Source organism: Lissotriton helveticus, chromosome 9 (genome assembly GCF_964261635.1).
Source record: "Lissotriton helveticus chromosome 9, aLisHel1.1, whole genome shotgun sequence".
Lineage (NCBI taxonomy): Eukaryota > Metazoa > Chordata > Amphibia > Caudata > Salamandridae > Lissotriton > Lissotriton helveticus.
This window is the reverse complement of record NC_136070.1, coordinates 1,149,657,344-1,149,681,338: the sequence shown is the minus strand read 5'-3', so window position 1 is coordinate 1,149,681,338 and position 23,995 is coordinate 1,149,657,344. Positions and strand designations below refer to the sequence as shown.

General features: G+C 44.8%; 1 protein-coding gene across 1 annotated transcript in view; it reads left to right on the top strand.

The window, feature by feature from the left end:
* Positions 1 to 23,995, top strand: part of CACNA2D3 (calcium voltage-gated channel auxiliary subunit alpha2delta 3) — a 2,522,256-nt gene that overhangs the window by 1,739,880 nt on the left and 758,381 nt on the right. Inside the window, exons 23-24 of the mRNA XM_078662383.1 lie at positions 2,936 to 3,033; positions 9,940 to 10,033. Coding sequence (XP_078518509.1) covers positions 2,936 to 3,033; positions 9,940 to 10,033 — 192 coding nt within the window. The remainder of the gene's footprint in view (positions 1 to 2,935; positions 3,034 to 9,939; positions 10,034 to 23,995) is intronic.

Below are 23,995 nucleotides of genomic sequence, written 5' to 3'. Positions count from 1 at the left end.
AGGCGTACTTTCATACAAGGATCAACAGGTTATGGAATACCATCTATAGCGCATTAACACATGCCTCGTTTCTACCTGGAAATGTCAACATTCTCTCTTGATGTTCGGTGGTAAATTTTCACATGATTTCTGGTTTATAAACATATGTTCATGGCAAAGTCAAGATTGAAAAATAAAAATGAAAATGAGAGTTATTGGCCAAAGTCATTGATTTTATAACATTATGATTAACAGGGCGGTGTTTTACGTCCAGTATTTATGAGGGTGATCCATTATAGCCAATGGTCCTATAGCTACAAGTGTCCATTCTCTTTTGATTAAATGAAACCAACATAGTCGACTACTCACCAGTGATGGTGAATATCAAGAATATAAAAATGTCAAGGATGAGTTGTCCATTGCTCATTAAGGAGTTATATTACGAGGGTCAAGAATTCTAATTTTGGAGAGTCGGAGACAAAAAATAATTAAAGTAGCACATGAAGGGCATCGTAAAATCATTGCCACAACCGAGGTCTCTGAGACCAAGTCTGTTTCCTTATCTTGATGATAGGGATGCAAGGGAATTAAAGGCCTGTCATCTATGCAACTGCCTTTCTACAAAGACTATTCCCCACACCTTGAGCATGGCAGAACTCCCAAAGCATGCATGGGGGAGAATAACCATTTACTTTTTCGGTCCACTCGGCAATGGACATTACCTGCTGATAATTATGGATGAAAACTCATGATTTCCATTAACTGAAGATCTTCCATCTACTACTCAAGTGCGAGTCATTGAAAGACTAGATGGCATCTTTGTGGTAAGCAGTTTCCCAGCCATAATTAATTCTGACAATGGCCCATCTTTCAACAGTCGAGAGTTTAAAGACTTCTGGGAGTATTTGACTATAAAGCATCAAAAGATCACTCCTTTGTAGCCACAGGCCAACTGGCTTGTTGAGTGAGTATGCTAAAGAAATCAGAGCAAGGTGCTATTCTTGAGAAGGTCGATTTGAAAAATGTGTTGAATTCTACTTTGAGAGATTATCATTCAACACCCCACTCAATCCCAAGTGAAAGTCATGCAACATTAATGTTCGTGAGAGCAATAAACACCAAGTTACCTCAATGGACCAATCATAGAAAGAAAGATGAGACAGCAACTCATGAGAAGGACTTGGTTAACAAACAAAAGATTAATGTGTATCCTGTCAAAAGACAACATGCGAAAAACATTGTCTCTAAGAAAGTAAATTCCATGGTTTCACAACAATACAAAGAGGTAAATCTGATGCTCCATTTGATGCTGAACCTTTTCAAGCGGTGTCTACTAGAGGACACATGGTGAGTGCCCAGATCTCTAAAGTCTGTTACCAGAGACTCTTCTCCATTCAGGCACTTAACTCATCGTTCATCAAATCTAACTGTTAAAGGAGGGACTGGGTCTAAAACATCTGTGACTGCTGTTGCCTCTACACCATTGATGCAGATCCTGGACAGTGGTGGTGACAATTCCCAAGAACAAGATCAGGTTGAACAGTTAAAGTGCCAAATAGATTGATTGAATTGATGTAATTGTATATGTTTATATGTTTCTATTTTGTGAAAGAATTAATTTTTTTAGGTAACAGAGGGGGAGATGTAGTGTCTTGCGAATTAGCAATGATGGAACCATTTTGGCTCCTGATAAACTCAATAGAACTACGACATAAGTGTTGGAATGGTATGCAATGAAGACTAGTTTAGAATGTTGAGTTATATGCAGACATATAAAGACATGTAACACTAAGCACCGTGTATGCCGTAATCATTGGCGGGGACCAAGGCTGGGGAGGTCACAACAGTATAGAAGGTGTTCCTGTAATCCAGCTTGCTTATGACCAGGGTGTGTGTGACAGTTTTCCTGATTGGGAGCCATTTGAAAATATTTCTCAGCATCTTCAATGTGGGCTTTTTTTGAAGATCATGATTTCAGTCTTGTCCATGTGTAGCTTTAGACAGCTGACCTTCATCACTGTGGGCGATTTCAGTCTTGCATGCATTGAACTTGTTGCGAGTACTGGGCATCTTGTTCATGAGGGAGAGAATGAGTTGTGTATTGTCAGCATAGGAGAGGACATTGATAATGTGAGAGCAGATGACTCCGGCTAGAGTGAATGAGTATGCATTGAAGAGGCTATGGCTCAGGAAGGATCCTTGCGGAATTCCACAGATAAGGGCATCCAATTTGTACGATGCCAGGCTGAATGACTTGGTCTTTCCAGCCAGGGAGGAGCAGATCCATCAGAATGCATGTCCTTGGATTCCAGTGTTGTGTAGGCGTTGGATGAGGATGGGTGGGAGACTCTGCTAAATGGGGCTGAGAGGCTCAGGAGATGGAGGGACGCTGTTTCTCCTCTGTGCAGAGACATGCGGATGTTATCTGTGGCAGCGAGGAGAGCAGTTTCCGTGCTGTGATTGGGTTTGTAACCAGGGTCTGAAACCAGACTGAGTGATGTTGAGAAGTTGATGGTAATTGGAATATTTGATGAGGTGTCTGTTGATGATTTAGTGTAACATTGAGAAACATTAGCCTGTTCATGTTTGTTGATGATTTATTGTATCATTCCTCCTTCTAGTAAGAGCTTCAGTTGGAATGCATATTTGGCTAGTTTACATCTGAAAAGTACACACAAATATTGTGCTATTTGCCTAAATAATTTTTCGGCTTCTTGTAGGCCTTCCATACAGGAAGAAATCCTATTTGGTTACCTTTCTTTCTGTATTGACAAATATAGTAAGGCAGGTGTTAATGTGAGAAACAGCATTTGTGCATGCAGTACATATAACAGCATTAGTGATTGGCTGTGTGTACATTTGTTGGCACATGAAAGAAAGAACTATTGTCTTTCTATTGCTTGTTAGGATAAGCTATAAAAATTCCAATATTTTTATTGTTACTGTCATGTTTCAGGACATATTGCAATACTGATTTATATCCTGAGCACCGTCACTTTTCTCAGTTAGAAGCCATTAAAATCTACCTCACAGGAAAAGAGCCATTGTTGCAATGTAAGTATTTGATTAATTTCCTTAGAATCATTGCCTTGAATGATCATGTACCTATTTTTTTTGTGTCCAGTTCCACTTGTAGTCATCATCTTTCTTCAAGTAGAATGTATATTTCTGAATGTAATACTCACAGTTCTCTTAATGCTCCTAATTGTTTCTTGTGTGTTCAAACGAGGTTTTTTTTAGTACTATGGAAACAATTGCTCTCAAATCAAGTCTCTCTGTTTATTGTGCAACAAATTCTAAATTCTCACACACACATTGGTGCCCTTAGATTATGTGAAATTAAAGCTCAGTATTCCACTCGCCCTAAAGTGGCTTTATATCCAGTTATCCCAGTGTCTGATAGCTGTGGTGGAACCACTGCTGTATAACAATTGTGCGGATCGCCCTACATAAATAGGGCAAATTCATAGGGGAGATATAAGGGCTCTATTAAACTATCTTCAAACCCCTGTTCTTGGAATTACTATGACCAACATTCCAAAGATGTAGTTGAACCTTGGTGCGATGATCATTTGAATGACTTGTGCCCTCCTGTAGGTAGACGGTCTCAAGGTGGACCACCTGTGTATGTTGAACAATGTCCTATGCTGCAGCAGTTTGACATTATAAAGAATCATTTCCCTCAGTCATTGGTTGACTATGACCAATAAGTATTTTAAGGTCTCAATGACCCATCTTAGAGGGTACAAACCAATAAAGTGTTTCTGATTATATAGGCAGTGTGCTGTTGTACCTCGCTTTTCCTCAAATTAACTTTGTATCCTGAGGAGGAAGACAATTCTGAAATAATAGGCATCAACGCTGGTTTGAAGGATGTAGGGTTGAACATTTTTAGGAGTATATCATCTACATACAAAACATCAGTTGGGCTGCTGCTGCAAAAACATCTAAATATTCCTCGCATCTTGACATCTGGCTGCAGCCAGAGCTTTCAAGGTCAGCAGGAACAACAGGAAAAGGGTCTTTTTTTTAGTGCCTCCTTGAATTGGGGAAGAAATGGATAGTACCGAAATAGGTACCCCCATTCTACAAAATAAAAGGCACCTAGTGTTTGGGCAATTTTCTGGTCCCTAGCATTTCATTCTTGCCAAAATCTATAAGATGAGATGTGTATGTTATTATCCTGAGGAACGTCTGGGAATAAAGCACCGTTGAAAATGATGTATCAAGTGAGGGGACACCCTCTTTAGCTTTCTATAAATTGTGAACGTACTGGCATTTCTCAAAGATTTCCAAGAGTAAGACCGGGTCTCTAAGTCAGTTGGTTTTCTCTTGCAGTATCATGGCAGATCAGCACAATTGGTCATTTGCAAGCAACAGAAAAGGCAACACGAGAATAATCCAACATAGAAGGCAACAAACTTTTAAGATGTATTAGAGCCTTTAGGGAAGCTAACACAGACGTTTACCACGGGATGTTCATTTGCTCTGCAGCCTATCTCTATTACATTTTTCCCCTTTTTAATTGTAATGTGTTTTTAAAAATCTTTCAGATATGAGCATGATAAAATGAAACAATCAATCAGTCATGGGAATCTATGATGCAGTGTCTTTCCAGGAGTATACACGTGTAAAGATTAAGGGCTTGATTACAACATTTGTGGTGTGGGAGCGGGCTGCCACACCAGTCCGCTCCCAATGGATGGCCAAACTCATAATCAGACCCTTATTCATAAGTAAATCCAGAAGGCAAATATTCAAGCATGGAGATGTTCCTTCTCAAAAACCTCAATTTTGGGGGCTTTGCCACTCATTTCTCTCTCTAAATACATATAGTCTTCAAGTTTTGGCCCATTTGCCACCTTTTGCATTTGTTACCATCCTTGAACAGCCAATGTAGATTTCTTTCAGCAGATTTGCACGCACATACCATGTTGCCACATTCGTGCACATTCAGGTATGAGTAAATCTATTCACAAGGTCAAAACCCCACATTCCTAACTTTGTAAAGAAACAATGGAGTTTGCCCTTTTGCATTCTGCTGTTGTTGAACCTAGGCTATAATAAGTTACCTAAAATACCTTTGATAATTAGACCCCTGCGTTCTTTTACTCATGTTGGTAGAGACAATACATGCTGACATGAACATGCCTCTTTACTTGTAACCACCTGGATGAGGGGAGAACATTGCAACCTGCAGAACTTACAGTGCATCCCCCTTTTGTTTTATTTATATTACATTCAAAGAAAGGTGTTGCGTAGGAAAAATGCATCCCTACAGTCTTGCATTGCATGATCTTAGCAATATGGGCCTCTGGTAGAAAGGCATCTCCATTCTGCCTGCAACTGGTCCAATCAGGGATATTGAAACGTTGGCCTAGATGGGTGCATTTTTGATCATATTCCTTCATGAGTTAGTGAGTGCCATTTAGTAGCACTGGGCCCGTCTACAACATAGACATAGGGTATAAGTGTGTACACTTGTGTCAAGAGCTCTTACAAGCTAGTCACTTGCATGCGCTTTTGGGATTAGGCTGTAGTTTTGGTATCTCCAACGCAAGGTCAGGTTGAAGTAATTCTTTATGGGTTATTCCTAACTTTTTTTGTCGAAACTGTGGTTTATGTCTTAGTGTAGCAGCACATCTATGATCACTCTGAAATGGTGGGTGTTTTGAATCTGTGGGCAATGAAAGGGATAAAGACAAAGATCTATTGTTGAAGTTGTTGTCTTACTTTACATATCTGCTTACCACCCGTGCCCGCTTCTAAATAGTACAGTTAACATTCCTTAGGTACCCTTCTTATTCCTTCCAATGCATTCCATATTATCAATGGACAACCACATGCTAACTGATCACATTTACATACCAGCAAAACACACATTTTAGAATGTCACTTAGTATGAGAGGTGCATCTCCACCCAAAGCCTAGGAAAGGTAAAACAAGGTTATGAATCTTTAACAGAACTCCAATCAGGAATCACCATGTTAAGCAAACTCTAGAGCTATGCTAGCACGGTAAGCTGTTATAGCTGTTCTCCAAACCATTGTCTCTTCCATTAAAATGAACATAAATCCTCTTTTCGAGGCCACCCTTTGTCTACTCTGCATTGCTTTCACATCTGCACCTTTCCTTAAAAGGACAGGACTGGCATATACTTAAAGATATTGAACGTCCAGAGGTATGCAGAGAAGCACGGGTTGACTTAAAATACTGAAAAATATAAGTTGTATTCATTGAGTTCAAACATCAGATAACTATACTATCATGTTGTTAAGCATTGATCACATTAGTTACATCCTAACAAGGTTAGAAGCTGTAATTTCTAGAGCAGACAACTCTAGATGGTAGAAGTTTATTTAGAACAAAATCATGTAGCCACTGAGGCTTAAACCACAGCTGATGCTCAAAGTGCTTAGGTTTCATGATAAGATAATGATCATGAGTACGCCTGGGCGAAATTTTATTTACATGGGTTTAATTTGCGTAATTTCGGGAATTTTGTGTTTTGCTTGTTACATAAAATGCTTGAAATTACACCATTATGCCACATAGCGTAACAATTGCACATTTCTGACAAAATTCTGCAACAGGAGCGCAGAATCAACAAGAACCACCAGAATGGGAGGAATTGTTGTTCCTGTAAATTGTGAGTTGTTTTAGCAAGATATTCATACTCATAAGAAATTGAGGCAAGGAAGAGTTTTATGCTATTACGTAGTACTAAATGATGTGTTCCCATTTCAACTATGCGTAATTTTGCATAATTTCTTTAATATTCCACCTAATTACATGGAAGCCTATTGCAATAATTTCACACACCACACATCGTGATGTGACAAAAGGGGCAATAATCCGTGGCTGGTACTGGAATGACAGTAAACAGATTTTAACATTCAAAGCAATTGTGTGGCAGATTTACAGGCTGTTTATTCAGTGGAAGACCACTATTTCACCTTTGCATTCTGTCATCCATTAATTCTTTCATCCATCCTTCCATCCATCAACTCTGCCATCAATCCATCCATTCAAAACCATCCATCCACTCTGCCATCCATCCGTCTTTGCACCAATCTATCCACTCTTCTATCCATACATTCAGCCATCTATCTACCCATTCTGCCATTCATCCTTCCACTGTCCATCCTGTCATCCATGCATTCATCCATCTATCTGTCCCCTCTGTCATCCGTCCATCCACTTAGCCATCCATCCATCCACTCTGTTATCCTTCCATCTACTGTGCCATCCATGTATGCACTCTGTTCTCCATCCATTCATCCATCCACTCTGCCGTCCACCCATCCTATCATCCACCCATCATACATTCTTCCTCTCTGCCATTCACCCATCGGTTCATCCATTTGTCCATCCACTCTGTCATCCAATTCACTCATCTTTTACCCACTCATCCATCTATCCCTTTATTCTGTCATACTTTCACCTGTCCATCCACCTAGCCATTCACTCACTCATCCATCCATCTATCACTTTCCTCTGCCATCCTTTCACCTGTTTATCCACCTATCCATTCACTCATCCTTTCACCCACTCATCCATATATCCACCCACTCATCCATACATCCTTTCACCCTTCCTTCTATTCACTATCCCTTCCTTCTTTCCCTCTTCTGTTTACTCATCTTTCGTTCTACCTTGCTCCTATGGAGGCAGTATTCCTTTATATAAGTATTTATCAGTTTAGCCTGCTGAGTTGGAGACAGATAGAGGCACATAAAGAGACCCACCCCCGCTGAAGCTGCGAAAGCGGGGAGTTCACGACACCCCTACTTCCAGTTGTCCCTCTTTTCTTACAACTTACAAATAAAGATGTTCAGAGTTTATTTATTTATTTATTTATGCAATTTTATATAGCGCGGACTTTACCCGAAGGTGTCAGAGCGCTTCACAAAAGGACCAATAGTGATACACGAGGAACAAAATACAAAATACAAATGCAAACAATAAGTTACATGGAGCAAAGTGACACTAGTGAGCAACCAGAATACATGAGGTAGCAATCGGTGCATTACAGGAGAAAAAAAAAAGTGATATGGGTGCAGGTTACAAAAACGTACAAAATACCAGTAGAAGTATAATACTGCAATAAAAGGCAAACACTCCAGCACAAGAACAAACGTTACGTAGGTAATGGTGGCACTTGTGCAAGTATCTAAAACAAACAAAATGTGCGGGGTAGCAAACAGTGTGTTACAAGACAAAAGTGACGTGTGCAAGTTCCAAAAGGGTACCATACACAGGTATTGGGATATTACTAAAGAATTAAACTATCAGAACACACTGGGGAGGAGGTACCATAACCCTGGCCAATAGACTTTCCAATAATGGGAGTGATAATGAGAGTGATGTATTGTCTCCTTATTTATCTGTCTTGGGGTCTATGCCAGTGTTTTGCACTGGTTTTGTGTCTTGTCACAGACAATCTTTGGGCAGTAAAGTCGTTTATCCCCAGACGCGTTTAGACTTCAACATCCAGAAGTGGGTATGCTAGGACACCATGCAATGATGCCACATGACATCCTGGGTGATGTGTTGCTGGATACTTGCTGGCAATAACTATGAATACAAAGTGTACGGTTGATCACCTATGTTGATGGAAAGAGAACTGCTGCAGTTGGCCTATCATGTAATTATGGGTTTTATGTCCATGTTTGTCATATTTAGTTAAGAGTAAGCCTTGTGTGTGCAGACCTCTCTTAAGATCTTGATTTATAATATGATGCCTAAATATATATACATCAGTCATTACTTCTGCCTAGGTATTTGGCTACAACATTAGTGGACCACTGTTTAGAATATAGATTGCCTGTATATGTATTATGTGTGTTTACCATTTCAGTGTGTGCTGGATTGGCGAACTCAGGCCAATTGGTACATTTGTAATAAAATAGAAGTCTGTGTTCCCTTCTTGTTGATTTGGGGCTTGATTTAGGAAACCTAAGTACATGTGGTTTGATGGACAAAATTATTCCTGACACACAATAAGAATGTAGATGGTGGTTTTTGTGGCACCCCATTTATTTTGCCACTTTTTCTCGAAGTAACTGGATGCCACTTGTGCAGTACCACAAGAAATTTAACTTGACTTATTATTGCATGTTTTCTACCTTAAATGGGTCAATACGAGGTTGCACTTTGTTCAAGGAGCATCAATATGATGTCATTACTCAGTTTATACATGTGTTTCCCTTTGCAACCTTGTCCTGTGCTCTTTACTAGTACTCGCAGCCACTGCAGTGTGTGTCAGTGTGTCACAACTTCCAGTATGACTTTCTTTGGGAGTGGGACGTGCTTCAAGTGTGTTTTCTGCTGTTTAAAACAATTTACTAAAATGGTGCACTCACTTTTATTTCATGGAATTTTTATCACAGTTTGTGCATGCTCTGCTTTGACCAACTTCGATTCATTCACGTTATTTTGAGTTAGTTTTGCCGACAATGTGTGTGTGTGTGTGTGCTGATACCAATACTCTGTATGCAATAACGGCTTTTTTAAGCAAAAATGGTTTTGTCCGCAAACTTTAATCAGAACAGGCGTTTGCACCACTTTGTGTCAGAGGAGTGCCCGTTTGGAATCTGCAGTTGCTCCATGTTTCATGTACATAACATTGGCTCGGTCTAAGTAATATGATCTGGTGTGAATTGTGTTCGCTCTTCCTCAAGCAGCAAACAGTGATCCAAAATGTATTTGCCAACTTTAAGAACGAGTGCAACTTGTGTAGTACTGGAACCGTAACAGTTTTAACAGATTTCTACTTTTCTGATTTAGAGTTCAACCGATTTAATTTGTTACTTTCCGATTTAGGCAATCAGTTAGGTTTATGCATGTTAATTAAGGAAACAGATTTGATGATACTTAATCAAATTATGTACTTGTATAATCTGATTTGCATAATCCCCTGATGAATGCATTCTTATGCTTTATTTCGCGTCCATACAGGTGATAAAGAATTGATACAGGAGGTGCTATTTGATGCCATGGTTAGTGCACCCATTGAAGCCTACTGGACAAGTCTAGCACTAAACAAATCAGAGTAAGTGGAAACACCTTACTGTTGTTTACAAATATAAAATGCTTCAGTGCATTTCACAGATTGTAAAACAAACACAAAGTACAAAAACACACCTCCCACTAAAGACAGTGCGTTTGTAATCAAGAGACACAATGTTTTTAAAATTGATATAAAACAGGAGATGCATGCCTTGTAGTATAATACATTTGGTACTGTGATATGATGGGAAATGATTTGTTATCCCGAAAAAAGGCGAATAGTTGGAAGTGCTTATAGAACGTTTAGAAAATGTACATATTTGAGACAAGCCAGATTCGATTTGGTCTAGTTCATAGTGAAACGAATTCTTCGCAATCAAATAAGCTGAGTTCATTTCAGGATGAATTTGAAGTATCCTCACAGGTTTAAAAAAAAAATCTACATTCCTTGCACTAATTTGAATTTGTATGTGGTATCCTTGGATATTCTATTGAACGTTAGTACTATACTACATATTGTGCACAGGTCAATTTTGCACATATAGTTGCACTTACCAACCAGTGTATAGGTGGCATTTGCACCAACAATAAATTGAAAAGCTATATTTTTGCATTTCTTTATTGATGTAAATGTCATCTTTTACTCGATGGTGGATGGCCTGCACTAGTGCACATTTTGTGGTAGGGTGCCAGGTGTGTAGCTAGAGATGTACAATTTGTTTCTCTGAACTTCAATTCCCCCAGACAACCCCATGCCTCTGTGTCCATTCATCTGTCTATTTATGGCACAGTATTCTCACTAAAACTAAATGCACTATGGTGGGGTGGTCATAATGAGGATATTCCTAAAGGGAATCCTGCACTAATGCCAATTTTGTAGATATATGCACTCAAGGCACTGATTGGTAAAGCTAACACGAGTAATGCTGAAGGAAATTCACACTCTTCGTACTTGTAAAGAAAAGTCACACTGAGGTCACCATTGAAGGAAGCCCTAATTGAGGACACTTTCTGTTGATTCTGACACTGTAGCCACTCCTGGAAGAACATGTTTATGAAGCAGATAACAAATATTCAGGCACTAATGGAATTAATGGAGGAAGCTGGCAGAGACCGTACTCCCTGTGGGAAGTCATACTGAGGACACTGATGGAGGAAGCTCACATTAAGGACAGTTTTGCAGTAGACTTACCCCAAAGTCATTGCTGGAAGAACTTTTACTACAGCCATTTCTGTAATACATTCTCATTGAAGTCACTCCTTTAACAAACTCACACTGAATGGGTTGCTGGCAAAGCCTCGCATAAGACTTAACTATATAGATCGAACGCAACAAGCGGGCACTACTGGAAGAATCAGATAGATCATCACTGATGGAGGAACCTCACAAGCTTTACTAGAGTAAGTCCAAAGGAGGGTGTATTTGAAGAATGTTCACATTCAGGGCACCGCAGGAGGTAACTCGACCAGAGGGTTCAGTGTGAGCACAACTGCTAGAACCTTCTGCAGAGAGCAGTGGTGGATGAACCTTACAAAGACGATGCTGCTGGAGAAAATACACATTGAATAAAAAGCAAACATGCATCTCGGTAGAATCACTGATGTAAGTTCACACAGATGACACTACTGAAGGAAGGTCACACAGAAGTTCCTGCTCTATGAAGCTCAAACTGAGGATGCCTTATGATTGACCAATAGGGACATTGCCAAAAGAAGTGAACACTAGGAAAGTAATGAAGAATGTGCAAAACGAGCTACAGTCTGATTAGTTAACACTGTGCCCACTCCCGAAAGAGATTAAAATAGAGTCACCTTAAATCTTACAACAAAGGCTTGAGGAAGGTGAGACATAAGTATTATGAATGTAATTAATAATTTATTACTGAACACTCCTTACATTTATTATACTCCCAAAATGTTTCTGACTTGATAAACAAAGTGTGATTGTCTGGGAAATGAATGCAACTGTCTACACTTTAAGAAGGTAATTCTAACTTTAAAGTCATTGTTTTTATAAGTAGGCTAGATCCTAATATAGATAATCTCATTAGTGCCACAAATCCAAGTATAGGGTGCCTCGAGGTGGGGATTCTGGGAACCAAGAGATAGGGTACCTTGGTGATAGGTAAGCTGCGCGGTAACAACCCATTGGGAAAGGGAAAAAGATAGATGGTCGGACTTCCCAAGGATTGTAGACTCTTACAAAGACTGACAGCAGGCAGGTAAAATAACAGTTTCACATACAAATATACCTGAAAGCAATAGAAAGAAAGATTGGATATCTATGTGCCAATTTGTATTTTAACAAGAAAAACAGGTGTCTTTAAAAATGTGTCTAGAAAAACAATGCTTCTAGTCATTGGGCCTGAATGCTACTAAAGGACCACCACTTCCTCTGTTTTTCTTCTGTCAAGTTCCCATCCCTAAATTAATTCATATTGAATTTATTCTTGGATGCCCAAAAGTATGTTATTCTGTCATTTATTGTGATAAACTGATGAAAAGATTTTGCTTCCACCAAAAATGATGCCTTACATTTCTTCAATACTTCATTGCTCAGTAAGACAAAGTTGAATTTATAGAATTGTTACTGAACTCCCTACTACTTATGGCAATCCATGAAATTGATTTTCTTCTCAACACTTCCAGGACAAGCTTCAAAATATCAAAAATACAGCTTTCAAATTGCGAGAGCATCTAATCACTTCTAGTTGAAGCCAGTGTTTAATGTTTTTCTGCCTCCTTCAAAAATCCCTGTACCCATTCCACAACTCTTTTCTGCTAGCAATACATTACCTAATACATTTTACCCAGGGTTTATTGCTGGCTGCATTTAGCCTCAGTGAATCTGAAAGAAGCACATTAGTTGGATTCCTTACCTTATAATATCCCCAGGTGTCAGGCTGGATCCAGAAAGATTTTTCGTCAGCAGTACCCCTGCGAGTCGGTAGGCGTCGTCTGTGGCTCCGCATCCGTCGTCGGCATCGTGATTGTCGGAATGACGTAGCTGGAGAACTTAGATGCCGCCCTTGCGCGCTGACGTCAGTTCTTCTTTTTTCCATGCCAGCAAGCGCAGATCCAGAAGAGCGTACCCTTAGTCATTTGACTAACTTTTTAGACAATTTTGTCTATCTTTTTTGAGTCAACTTCGACTCCTGGTGCCGGTAGGGATGCCCGGTTTCAACCCTTATGACGCCTGTCACCGTCTGATGTCGGTTACCGACCCCCACCGCCCGTGTCTCTACTGTCTAGCGGCCAACCACGATGACAAGTTGTGCCCCGACTGCCGGGCCTTGACGTCGAAAGCTAGGCGGGAGCGGTTCCGCAAGCTCCGTGAGCTCCAGCAGTCGGCTCTGCGCCGCTCAAGGTCCCAGTCGAGGAGGAAGTCGAGGGACCGGTCGCAGAGCCGCAGTCATCACCACTCGTCGGGGTCCAAGTCCTCGCACTCAGGTAAGTCGAGGCATTGCAAAAGAAGTCAAAGAGGCGACATCGCTTTTCTGACTCCCCTCGCCAGTCGCGCAACTCGGCCGAGGGTTTGGGTGGCACCACCCGCGCGGCTCCGCCTCTGGAGCCGCAGGAGTCGCATCCGGTCCCACACCCTCAGGTCCCTGGACTTCATGCGACTCCGGGAGAGATTTGAGACTTCCTCGTGGCAATGAGGACTCTCTTCCTGCCGTTGAGGCCTGCCGGCATGCCTTCGGACCCCGCAGGCCTGACTGGGGGTCCTAGCGAGCCGGCGACTTTGGCCCTGACGCCGTCGTCGACTCTGGTCCCGATGCCGCAGTCCCTGTGGGATCCAGGCCTGGATCCCGGTCGACGCCAGTTGACCTTACGACTCCTCCACTGGCGCCAACCCCCATGGTGCTGCTCTCGGTGCCGTCCTCGAACGACGCTGTCCCTGGTTTCAGCCCTGGTCCGGGTCCGGCATCGTAACGGCGCCGCTTGGCACTGTCCCTGGCGTCGATGGGTTAGCCTTTCGCCTATGACCCGGCTCCGTCATTTATGCCTGTTTATCAGGACAAGGATGAAGGGGAGGACTGGGAGGGGTCTGAGGACCCTCTGGCACAGCAGTGCCAGTTAAGTCAGGACTGGGCAGATGAGCTGGGGAGGCCAGTGGACTAGACACTTCACCTGACACTAGTATTATCTCTCCTCCTTCCATGGCTATGGAGGAAGGTGCTGCTTATGCCGTGGTGCTGCCCAAGGTGGCCAAGGCTGTGTGCCATGAGGTCCCTGCAGCGGCCGTGAGGACTAACCTCCTCACTGAGGTGCTTGAACTGCCAGTAAGCTCTTCTGAGCCTCTGCTGCAGTTTAATGAGGCCCTCACTGACGTTCTGATGGGCACCTGGTCCAAGCCCACCAAAGTCTCTCCTGTGGATCGGACGTGGCCCAGCACCACCGCCCAGCTCCGGGCGACCCCTGCTTTCTGTCCGTACACCCCACCTCTGAGAGTCTGCTTATCCAGGCCTCCACTTCCCGACTGCACCTCCGGCCCGGGAATCCATAAAGATGGAACAGTTTGGCAAGAAGCTGTTTTCCTCTCTCAGGCTTGGGTTGTGGTCTATTAATACCTCATGTCTTTTGGACCGTTACACCCACTCTCTGTGGGATACGGTGGCAGATGTGCTGCCCCAGTGTCCAGAGTAGGCCAGGACACGGCTCGCTCAGGCTCTTGCTGAGGGGTGAGATGGAGCACGATATTCCATTTGGTGTGAACTTGACACCATGGACTCGCTGGGCAGAGCGATTGCAACGACGGTGGCGATTCGTCATCACGCCTGACTGAGGTCCACAAACTTTTCAGGGGATGTCCAGAGCACTCTCATGGACATGCCCTTTGATGGCCGTCGCCTTTTTGGCGACAAAGCAGATAGCGCACTGGAGCACTTTAAGGACTCCAGGGCTATGGCCAAGCTCTTGGGCCTGTCGGCCCATCTCGAGCAGACTTCTGCTTTTTGCTCCTTTCGTGGCCAAGGAAGGGGCCCCCTCGCATGTTCATCCAGCCACAGGCTGCAGAACCCGCCTCAACATGGTCGCGGACGTGCATTCCGCCAAGGCGGAGCAGGAGGACAGAGAGCCGGTCAGTCTACATCCGCTCCCACAGCATCTGCCTCAAAGCCTTCCTAGTCCGAGCTTTCAGGCTGATTAAACGCCAGGAGGAGGCAGAGTTAGCCATCACCTGCTCCACTGGTGTACCATCACTTCGGACAGGTGGGTGCTGCAAATCGTCCGAAGGGGCTACTCCCTCCCCTTCGAGAAGACCACTCCAGCCATGTCACCGCAGTACCACCGCATGTCGGGAGATCACTTGCAATTTCTGCAGGAGGAAGTTACCACCCTCTTGGCCCAAGGGGCCATTGAGCGCGTTCCTGGCCCAGAAGTAGGACGGGGTTGTTACTCCCATTACTTTCTAGTTCCCAAGAAGGGCAAGGGAGGCCTACGCCCTATCTAGGACCTCAGGAGCATCAACGTCTTCCTCCGGAAGGAGAAGTTCAAGATGCTGACGTTACCTCAGGTTTTGGCTGCCCTAGACCCTGGAGACTGGATGGTAGCGTTGTACTTGCAGGATGCTTATTTCCACATTCCCGTCCTGCCGGCCCACCCGCGTTACCTGCGGTTCACGGTAGGCCACGAGCACTTTCAGTTTACCGTGCTCCCCTTCGGCCTCACCAATGCCCCTTGGGTGTTCACAAAAGTGATGGCAGTGGTTGCAGCTCATCTGTGCAGATTAGGGGTTCTCCTATCTCGACGACTGGTTGTTGAAGGCAGGCTCGCCCCAAACAGTTGTCTCCCACCTCCAGACTACGGTCGACCTCCTGCATTCGCTGGGGTTCTCCATTGACGTGCCGAAGTCGCATCTGAGTCCCTCCCAGAAGCTCCTGTTCATCGGAGCGGTTTTGGACTCGGTGCAGTTTCGGGTTTATCCTCCCGAAAAGCGGGAACGGGATATTCAGGCTCTGATTTCGATCTTTCAGCCTTTATCTCGAGTTTCGGTCAGGATGGTCCTACGGCTGCTGGGTCTGATGGCCTCCTGCATCCTGCTGGTACATCACGCCAGGTGGCGGATGCGGGCTCTGCAGTGAGACCTGAAGTTCCAGTGGGCACAACATCAGGGCAACCTGTCCGACCACGTCCTGATCTCGGAGGGCACTGTAAGAAAGTTGCAGTGGTGGCTCACGGACCGCAATTGGGTCAGCGGCAGATCCCTCTCCCTACCCCAACCGGAGCACAGAGTGGTGATGGATGCGTCCTAGGATGGGGGGCACATGGGAGAGGCAGAGATCAGAGGCCTCTGGTCTCCGGCAGAGTCCCGGCTCCATATCAACCTTCTGGAGCTGCGGGCGATGGACATGGCTGGAACATCAGGGCATCACCCTGGTGGTTCAACCCCTGGCGGCCTCTCTGAACACCAGGGCGGACAAACTCAGCCGTCGGTGCATGATGGATCACGAGTGGCGTCTGAACTCTGAAATGGCGCATGGTCTCTTTCGGCAGTGGGGCGAGCCTTTGTTAGATCTATTCGCCACCGAAGAGTATGCGCAATGTCACCAGTTCTGCGCATTGGAATTTCCAAGGCGGCACTCGCTCGGAGACGCTTTTCGTCACGAGTGGAGTTGCGGTCTGTTATACGCCTTTACTACTTCTGCCCAGAGTGCTGAAGAAGATCAGGCGCGACCGGGCCCAAGTCATCCTTGTGGCTCCGGATTGGGCACAAAGGTACTGGTATCCCGAGCTACTCAGTCTATCAATCGATCCCCTGATTGCACTGCCTCTTCAGGAGGACCTTCTGTCGCAGCACCAGGGGACGGTCCTCCACCCGAACCTGTCCAGCCTCCACCTCCATGCGTGGAGATTGAGTGGTGACAGTTCATGCCATTTGACTTGCCTCCTGAAGTCTGTGATGTCATTGTGGCAGCCAGGCATTCCTCACAAAGACGGTATACGCCTGCCGGTGGAACAAATTTGTGCCATGGTGCACAGCAAAGGCTGTGGATCCCTTTTCCGCCCCTCTTTCTGAGGTTCTCCTCTTTCTTCTTTCCCTGGCCCAGCAGGGCTCTGCTCTGGGCACTATCCAGGGATATCTTTCAGCTGTTTTAGCCTTCTTGAGGCTTCCTGATCAGCCTTCCCATTTCAAGGTTCTTGAAAGGCATTAATCACATGTTTCCTCCTGTTCCCTTTGTAATGCACAGTGGGACTTGAACTTGGTGTTGACCTATCTGATGTGTGCTCCCTTTGAGCCACTTCATAACTGTCCTCTTCATCGTCTCACTCTAAAAACTGCTTTCCCGGTTGCCATCACCTCTGCCAGAAGAGTGAGTGAGCTCCAGGCTCTTTCCTCTAAGCCTCCTTTCCTTTCTGTCCATCCGGACAAGGTTGTTCTCAGGACTCGTCCTTCTTTTCTTCCTAAGGTGGTTACTGCCTTTCACATCGGGCAGTCCATTACCTTGCTCACCTTCTTTCTGCCTCCGCACCCCTCGAAAGAGGAAGAGAGGCTCCACCGTCTGGACCCAAAAGATGCGCTCTCCTTTTATCTGGATCGCGCAAAACAGTTCCGGGTGGACGACCAACTCTTCATTGGCTACGTGGGCACTAAGAAGGGACGGGCAGTGCACTAGCAAACCATCTCTCGGTGGGTCATTTTGTGCATTAAGGTCTGTTATTTCTTGGCTAAAAAGGATCCTCATGTGGGGCTGCGAGCCCATTCCACTCGGGCCACTTTGGCTTCTACTGCCTTGGGTCAGGGAGTCCCTTTGCAGTACATTTGTCAGGCAGCTACGTGGGCCTCGCTGCACACGTTTGCCAAGCATTATTGTCTGGACAGCCAAGTCCAGAGAGATGACTTCTTTGGCCGTTCCGTTCTCCAGGACTTCCTGGCGTGATCTTGGTTCGCAGACCCACCACCGGGGTTGGTATTGCTGGGGTATTTATTCTAAGGTAAGGAATCTAACTAATGTGTTTCTTTCAGATGCACAAGTTACTTACCTTCCGTAATGATATATCTGTAAGAAACATTAGTTAGTTAGATTCCTTACCGCCTCACCCATCCTCCCCGTTCTGTGAACCGATATCTAGGGTTAAGCACATCCCTTTCAGGGCCCTAATTTCATGGCACCAGTGTCGGTTTCTTGCATGGCTCTGCATTTCTGGCACGGAAAGGTATGTACAGAACAGACGTCAGCGCAAGCGGGCGGCCTCTAAGTATTCCAGCGACGTCATTCCGGCGATCACAAAGCCGACGACAGTCCCGGAGCTGCAGACGACGCCTACCGACGCGCAGGGGTACTGCTGACGAAAAATCTTTCCGGATCCAGCCTGACGCCTGGTGATATTCTAAAGTAAGGAATCTAACTAACTAATGTTTCTTACAGATATATCATTACTGAAGGTAAGTAACTTGTGCTTTAAGTTCCAAAAGTGAATCTGTCCTTTCACAATTATTAGTAGCACTTCTTGCCTGAATTTCAGTGATTCTTTAAGAACCAGCCGTGTAACATTTAACCAAAAATGTAAAACATGCTGCATAATGCTGCCTATGAAATAACGTTTTTAGATTTTTTCAAAAAAAGTTGAATAAGTTATATAAGGCACGGAAGGTACATGCCAGGGAAGCTTACTTTAGAGGCAATGTGTAAAGTATTTGTGCAAAACTTCAAACAGAAAAACACCTCACAAAGGGATCTCACACCAGGTTAAAAAAACAGATCAAAGTTTAATAAATAAAAGAAGACCTAAATAACACAAATTCAATTAAAAGAACCGGAGTTATGAACTTTTAAGAAATAAAGTGTAAAATAGTGCCTAAAAGTGTAAAGCGCCAACCATAGCTATCTGGTTGCGCTGGACCGGGTCATAGTCAAAAGGTCAGGCAACCGTGATGGAGCACAGGTAGAACACAGTCCCAGATTAGTCCTCCTGAAGTTTTACCTTCTCAAGTTTTGTGCCAAGATTCTGTTCGCTTTGAGGAGGGTTGCAGGGAGCAAGGGCAGCATCATGGACAGTGATCAGGGTGGTGCAAGGATCACGCTGGGCGTCACGGATGGGTGGGCTGGTGCTTCATGTTGACAGTCCTCTATGAGTGATCAAGACTTTTTTTTCAAAAACCTTTATTGAGAATTGAACACAGCAAAATTACAAGATTGCACAGTGTCAACGTATCATGCACAGTTATACGATAGGGTATAGCGAAGGTTACCTCATACATGTACCACTGAAAATCAACACAAATGAAATAATTTGTGGAAACACTAAAACAATAAAGAGAAACTACAGTGAAAGGCACCATGTATGGAGAGGGAAGACATAGAGAAACAGGGGAGAGTGGGAGCAGAAAGGAGGCAACTCATTGACCTTCCCAGGCGACCACCGCGGGCGGGGCGCCGGCGGGGAGCACGGGAGAGGTCGCTGGGTGCTGGGGATTGTGACTCATCAGGTAGGACACAAGCGGTCTCCATATATCAATTGGGCGGGGTGTGGCAGGCATTAGGTCCCAGAATTCGGACAGGAGAGTCTGGCAACGGGAGGCATCCTCCAGCCAAAGGGCCACCTTAGGTGCAGGCTGGCGACCCCAACACATGGAGACACTTGAGCCGCGCGAGGACCAGCAGCATGGAAATCAATCTGCGGGAGGCATCTGGACAAAATTTAACAAAACCTAAGATACAAAGCAGAGGATCGGGTTGGACCAGCGACGGGGTGATCTCAGAGATAGCAGTGCAGACCTCACGCCAGTAAACGGAGACCTGGGGGCACAGCCAGACGAGATGGGAAAAGTCAGCCACAGGCGCAGAGCAGCACAGGCATCTATCATTGGCAATGAGTCCCATCTTGTACAGTTGGACAGGGGTCTGATAGAGCCTGTGTAAATACTTAATGTGGATAAGATGCAGGTGATAGATAGGGGAAAGACATTTAATCTAATTTCAGCAATACAGCCAACCGGCTTGGGAGAAATCGACACCTAGGTCCTCTCCCCACGCGACGGACACCCGGTCAGTAGAGATAGAAGATGCTGCTAGCGTGAGAGCGTAGATTTTAGTGACTAATTTCTTTGGGGAGGGGACGTGTAAAGGAGATCGAGAGTGGCCATCGAGGAGGGAAGCTGGGGGAACGAAGGGTGAAGTTTCTTGCAGACGGTCCTGAGCTGATAGTAAAGAAAAGTGTCCATGGGGCCAGAGTCAGTAGCAGGTGTGAAGAATGTGTTCCCAGGATAGAGATCTGACATAGTAGAAAGCCCCAGACGGGTGGCGTGCTTCACCATCCCAGACGACTGGAGAGGAGGAACAGCCGTGTGATGAGCGATGGGCATCGCATCTGCAGAAAGCATGTCCGAACCTGAGATTTTCTAGAGCCCCTCCCATTCCCAGTGTAGGGTCTCAACCGTATCGATCTCAGCACATGGAGGTTTCGCCGGGACAAATAAAGCGGTAGTGAGCGGCCACGGGGCAGCTAAGTCAGCCTCCACCGCGACATGGGGCTGGAACGAAGTGGAATGGAGCCAGAAGTGTACAAAACTGACCTTGGCACTGGGGGCATAAAGTTTCAAATGCGTCGCGCCAAGCCCGTTGCACGACATTGGGAGGGTCAAAATATTGTATGCGATCCTGGGTTGTCTGCCGGCCCAGATCAGAGTGATTATCAAAGAACGAAGTTTACAGAAAAAGCGGGAGGTGAGAGGGATGGGGATATTGACGAATAAGTATAAAAACTTCGGGAGCACTACCATCTTGGCAATTGCTTTGCGACCGGCTCGAGGTAGTGGCAACCGGCTCCATAGGGGGATCTTAGACTCAAACCAGTCCACCGCGCAACCAAAGTTGGCCCCCCAAAGTTCATGGACGTCCCTACTCAGCAGGTTCCTATGTACCTAGTGGGCTCAGACGCCCACTTAAAGGGATAGTCCAGGTTGAAGGGCATAGCAGCATCAGTAAGAGGAAACAGCACAGACTTGTTCCAGTTCACCTGGATGCCGGAGTAGCTGCCAAAGCGCATCACCTCATGAACCAGTGGGTGAGGTTCTCTTGAGGGTTGCGGACGTAAAGAGTAACATTGTCCGCATACATAGAAACTAGTAAAGCACGAGCCGCAAAGCCGATGCCCCTCTGGGTATGATGTTGGCGAAATCGAGCCCCAAGGGGCTCCATTGCAATGGCGAAAAGCATGGGTGATAGTGGACACCCTTACCGAGTACCGCGCTCGATGGAGATGGGTTCAGAGATTTGGCCGCTCATCCGAAGACAGGCATTGGGAAGGGTATAGAGGAGCAACACTTTACGTATAAAGACCAGGCTGAAGCCCAAGCGGGGGAGGAGATAAAACAGGAAGGGCCACTCTAAGGTATTGAAGGCTTTAGTGGCGTCAAGCAAGGCAGCCACTGCCAGGAGTGCTGGGTTTATTTGATGGAGAATGGAAAAAATGGTCCGAAATTGTGGGAGGTCGCACGGCCTGGGATGAAACCGGACTGGTCCTGGTGGGCAATGAGCGGCATGAGGGGGAGAAGGCGTGAGGCCAGCAGTTTGGCAATAATTGTATTGTCTGTATTTATGAGCGATAAGGGGCAATAAGAATCTCGCAGCTCAGGCGGCTTGTCCGGCTTAAGGAGTAAAGTGAGTAAGGCCTTGCAGAGCGATGGGGGAAGCTGACCTGCCTCAAAGGACTCTTATACATGGCGGCTAAGTGAGGGACCAAAATAGGGGCGAAGGCCTTGTAGAAGGAGGCCGGGTGGGAGATCAATACTTACTGTGCGAACAGATGTAGTGGAGGCAGCTCACGTCAAATTTCGGTGTGAGTGGCATGGTTCCAGTGCCAACTTTCCCATTCACAGTCGCAAAGAGCCCAAAAGCTTGATTTCAAGAGCCCGTGGGCGACACCAAGGACCTGAGAGGCACCACTTGAAGATCAGGAACTCACTGCAATTTGGTCCAGGAGCTGGCTGGGGAGCATTTTATATCCCTGAGGCTCAGATCAGAAGGCCAGCAGACTGGCTCTTGGAGTCACTCTGGGGTACAGGGTTCAAGATGAAGTTACTGGTCCAGTTTTTCTTACCCAGGCAAGAGGGCAGCAGGTCAGCAGAGAAAGGCAGAAGTTCCTTTAGAGCAGCAGTCCAGCAGAGTAGCAGTCTTTGTATTAGCACAGCAGTCCTTCTTCCTGGCAGAGTATCCACAGGTCCACGAGTGTACTGAAAAGTTGGTGTCTGAGGTCCTTCTTTTAGACCCTGGTGCACTGGTTCTGGAATGTGGGAGAATCTTCTAGATAGTGGCTTTGAAGTGCATGGAATTTCCTGCCTCCCTTGTCTCTGCTCCAAGCTGGTTGAAGTGACAATGCAGGATTGTTAAGCCCTTTGTGTGAAGGTAGAGCAGAAGGTAGAGCACAGGCTATTCATATGTAAGTAGGGTTGCCAGCAGATAGCCCGCACAGGCACACCTAATTCCTCTATCATGTGACTGTCTGGGAGGAATTCACAAAGTCTAACTGTCAGCTATACCCAGTCATGTGACCCATGACAGGTTACAGGCTCGAAAAGGCTAAGAACAGGAAAATTCAATTTTCTTAAAGTGGCATTTTCAAAATTGTAGTAAGATTCTGACTTTACCATTTTAGTGTGTTTAATATTACAGTTGCATAGACACCAAACATGACATAGCCACCAGATCCCAATTGGGAATTGCAGCTTATTAAATGTTATAAGGAATCCCCACTGTTATTCAATGGGAGGGGTAGGACTATCGGCAGTAAAAAACAGATTTTGGAGTTTTTCACTCCCAGGACATGTAAAACTTGATAGTACACGTCCAACATTTCAATTTCACTGCACCCTGCCCTTTGGGCTACCTAAGGAATATATTGGAGGTGACATATCCAAAAAAGGGGGAGTTTACAGCTTTGTAAGGTCCACAAGTCGACATGGCAGATTAACAATGCATTCAGGGTCTGCAGTGATGCCCTGGGACATGTTTTACAATGTTACTTAAGTGGGTGGCACAATAGGTGCTGCAGGCCCACTGATAGCAGTTAATTTACAGTCCCTAGGTATATGGTATACCACTCTACACGGGTCGTATACATAAATTAAATATACCATTTAGGTGTAAACCAATTTAATCATGTTTTAGGGGTGAGAGCATAAGCACTTTAACACTGATTAGCAGTGGTAAAGTGTCCAGAGTTCTTAGGCCAACAAAAATAGGTTGAGCAAAATGGAGAAGGAGAGGCTAATACTTTAGGTTGAGACCACCCTAAGGCTGACATGTCAAACAATTGCTTTTACAAAATATTCGTCAGGCCTTAGAAAACTCATGCAGTCTTTGTAAATAGGGTGCAAAGATAATGTAAAGCTTCATGATGGTGGAGTCCATCATATTTGTTCCTAAAATGAGGTTTATATCATGCTAATAGGAATGAGCAACAGTGTTCTGACTGCTCTATGTGATTGATTAGAAGTTTTGAAGTCCAAACACCAGTTCATAGGCAGTGTCATAAAGCTGCATCTGCAGGTTTACTCCCTCTCCTTTGCTTCAGATGTGTCTCCTTTGATGATTCTCAAATCTTTTCCAAATTATATTTGGAAATATGTGCCTATTAAAGCTTTCTGTGCATAATCCTAGAAACTTTTTGATAACTGAATTTCCTCAATTGAAAATATACATGCCTACATTTTAGCATAAGAAGAAAATTTCAAGTGTAAACATGTCTGCTGGCTTTTTCCTCTTTCCTCTCAATGGTGACTATGTTTTTCCTGCATGAAGAAACACCTTCCTTGCACTTCAGATATTCCAGGGATGTTTCTTTTAATTTCCTGCCTAGACATTGCAATCACTTCTGGTCTTCTTAGGAGTAAAGAGGTAGTGGTTAGCGAGAAATTTGAGAATACCAACAAATGTGTAAGTTTGGAGAGGTGCCCTACTCACCTCCCCAGTAGGAAATGTACTTACAGAGGAATCCGCGTGTGAGTAAAACGTTTGGTGGAAACAAAAAGACCATTTTGAATTGCAAAATTATTTTTACGCCT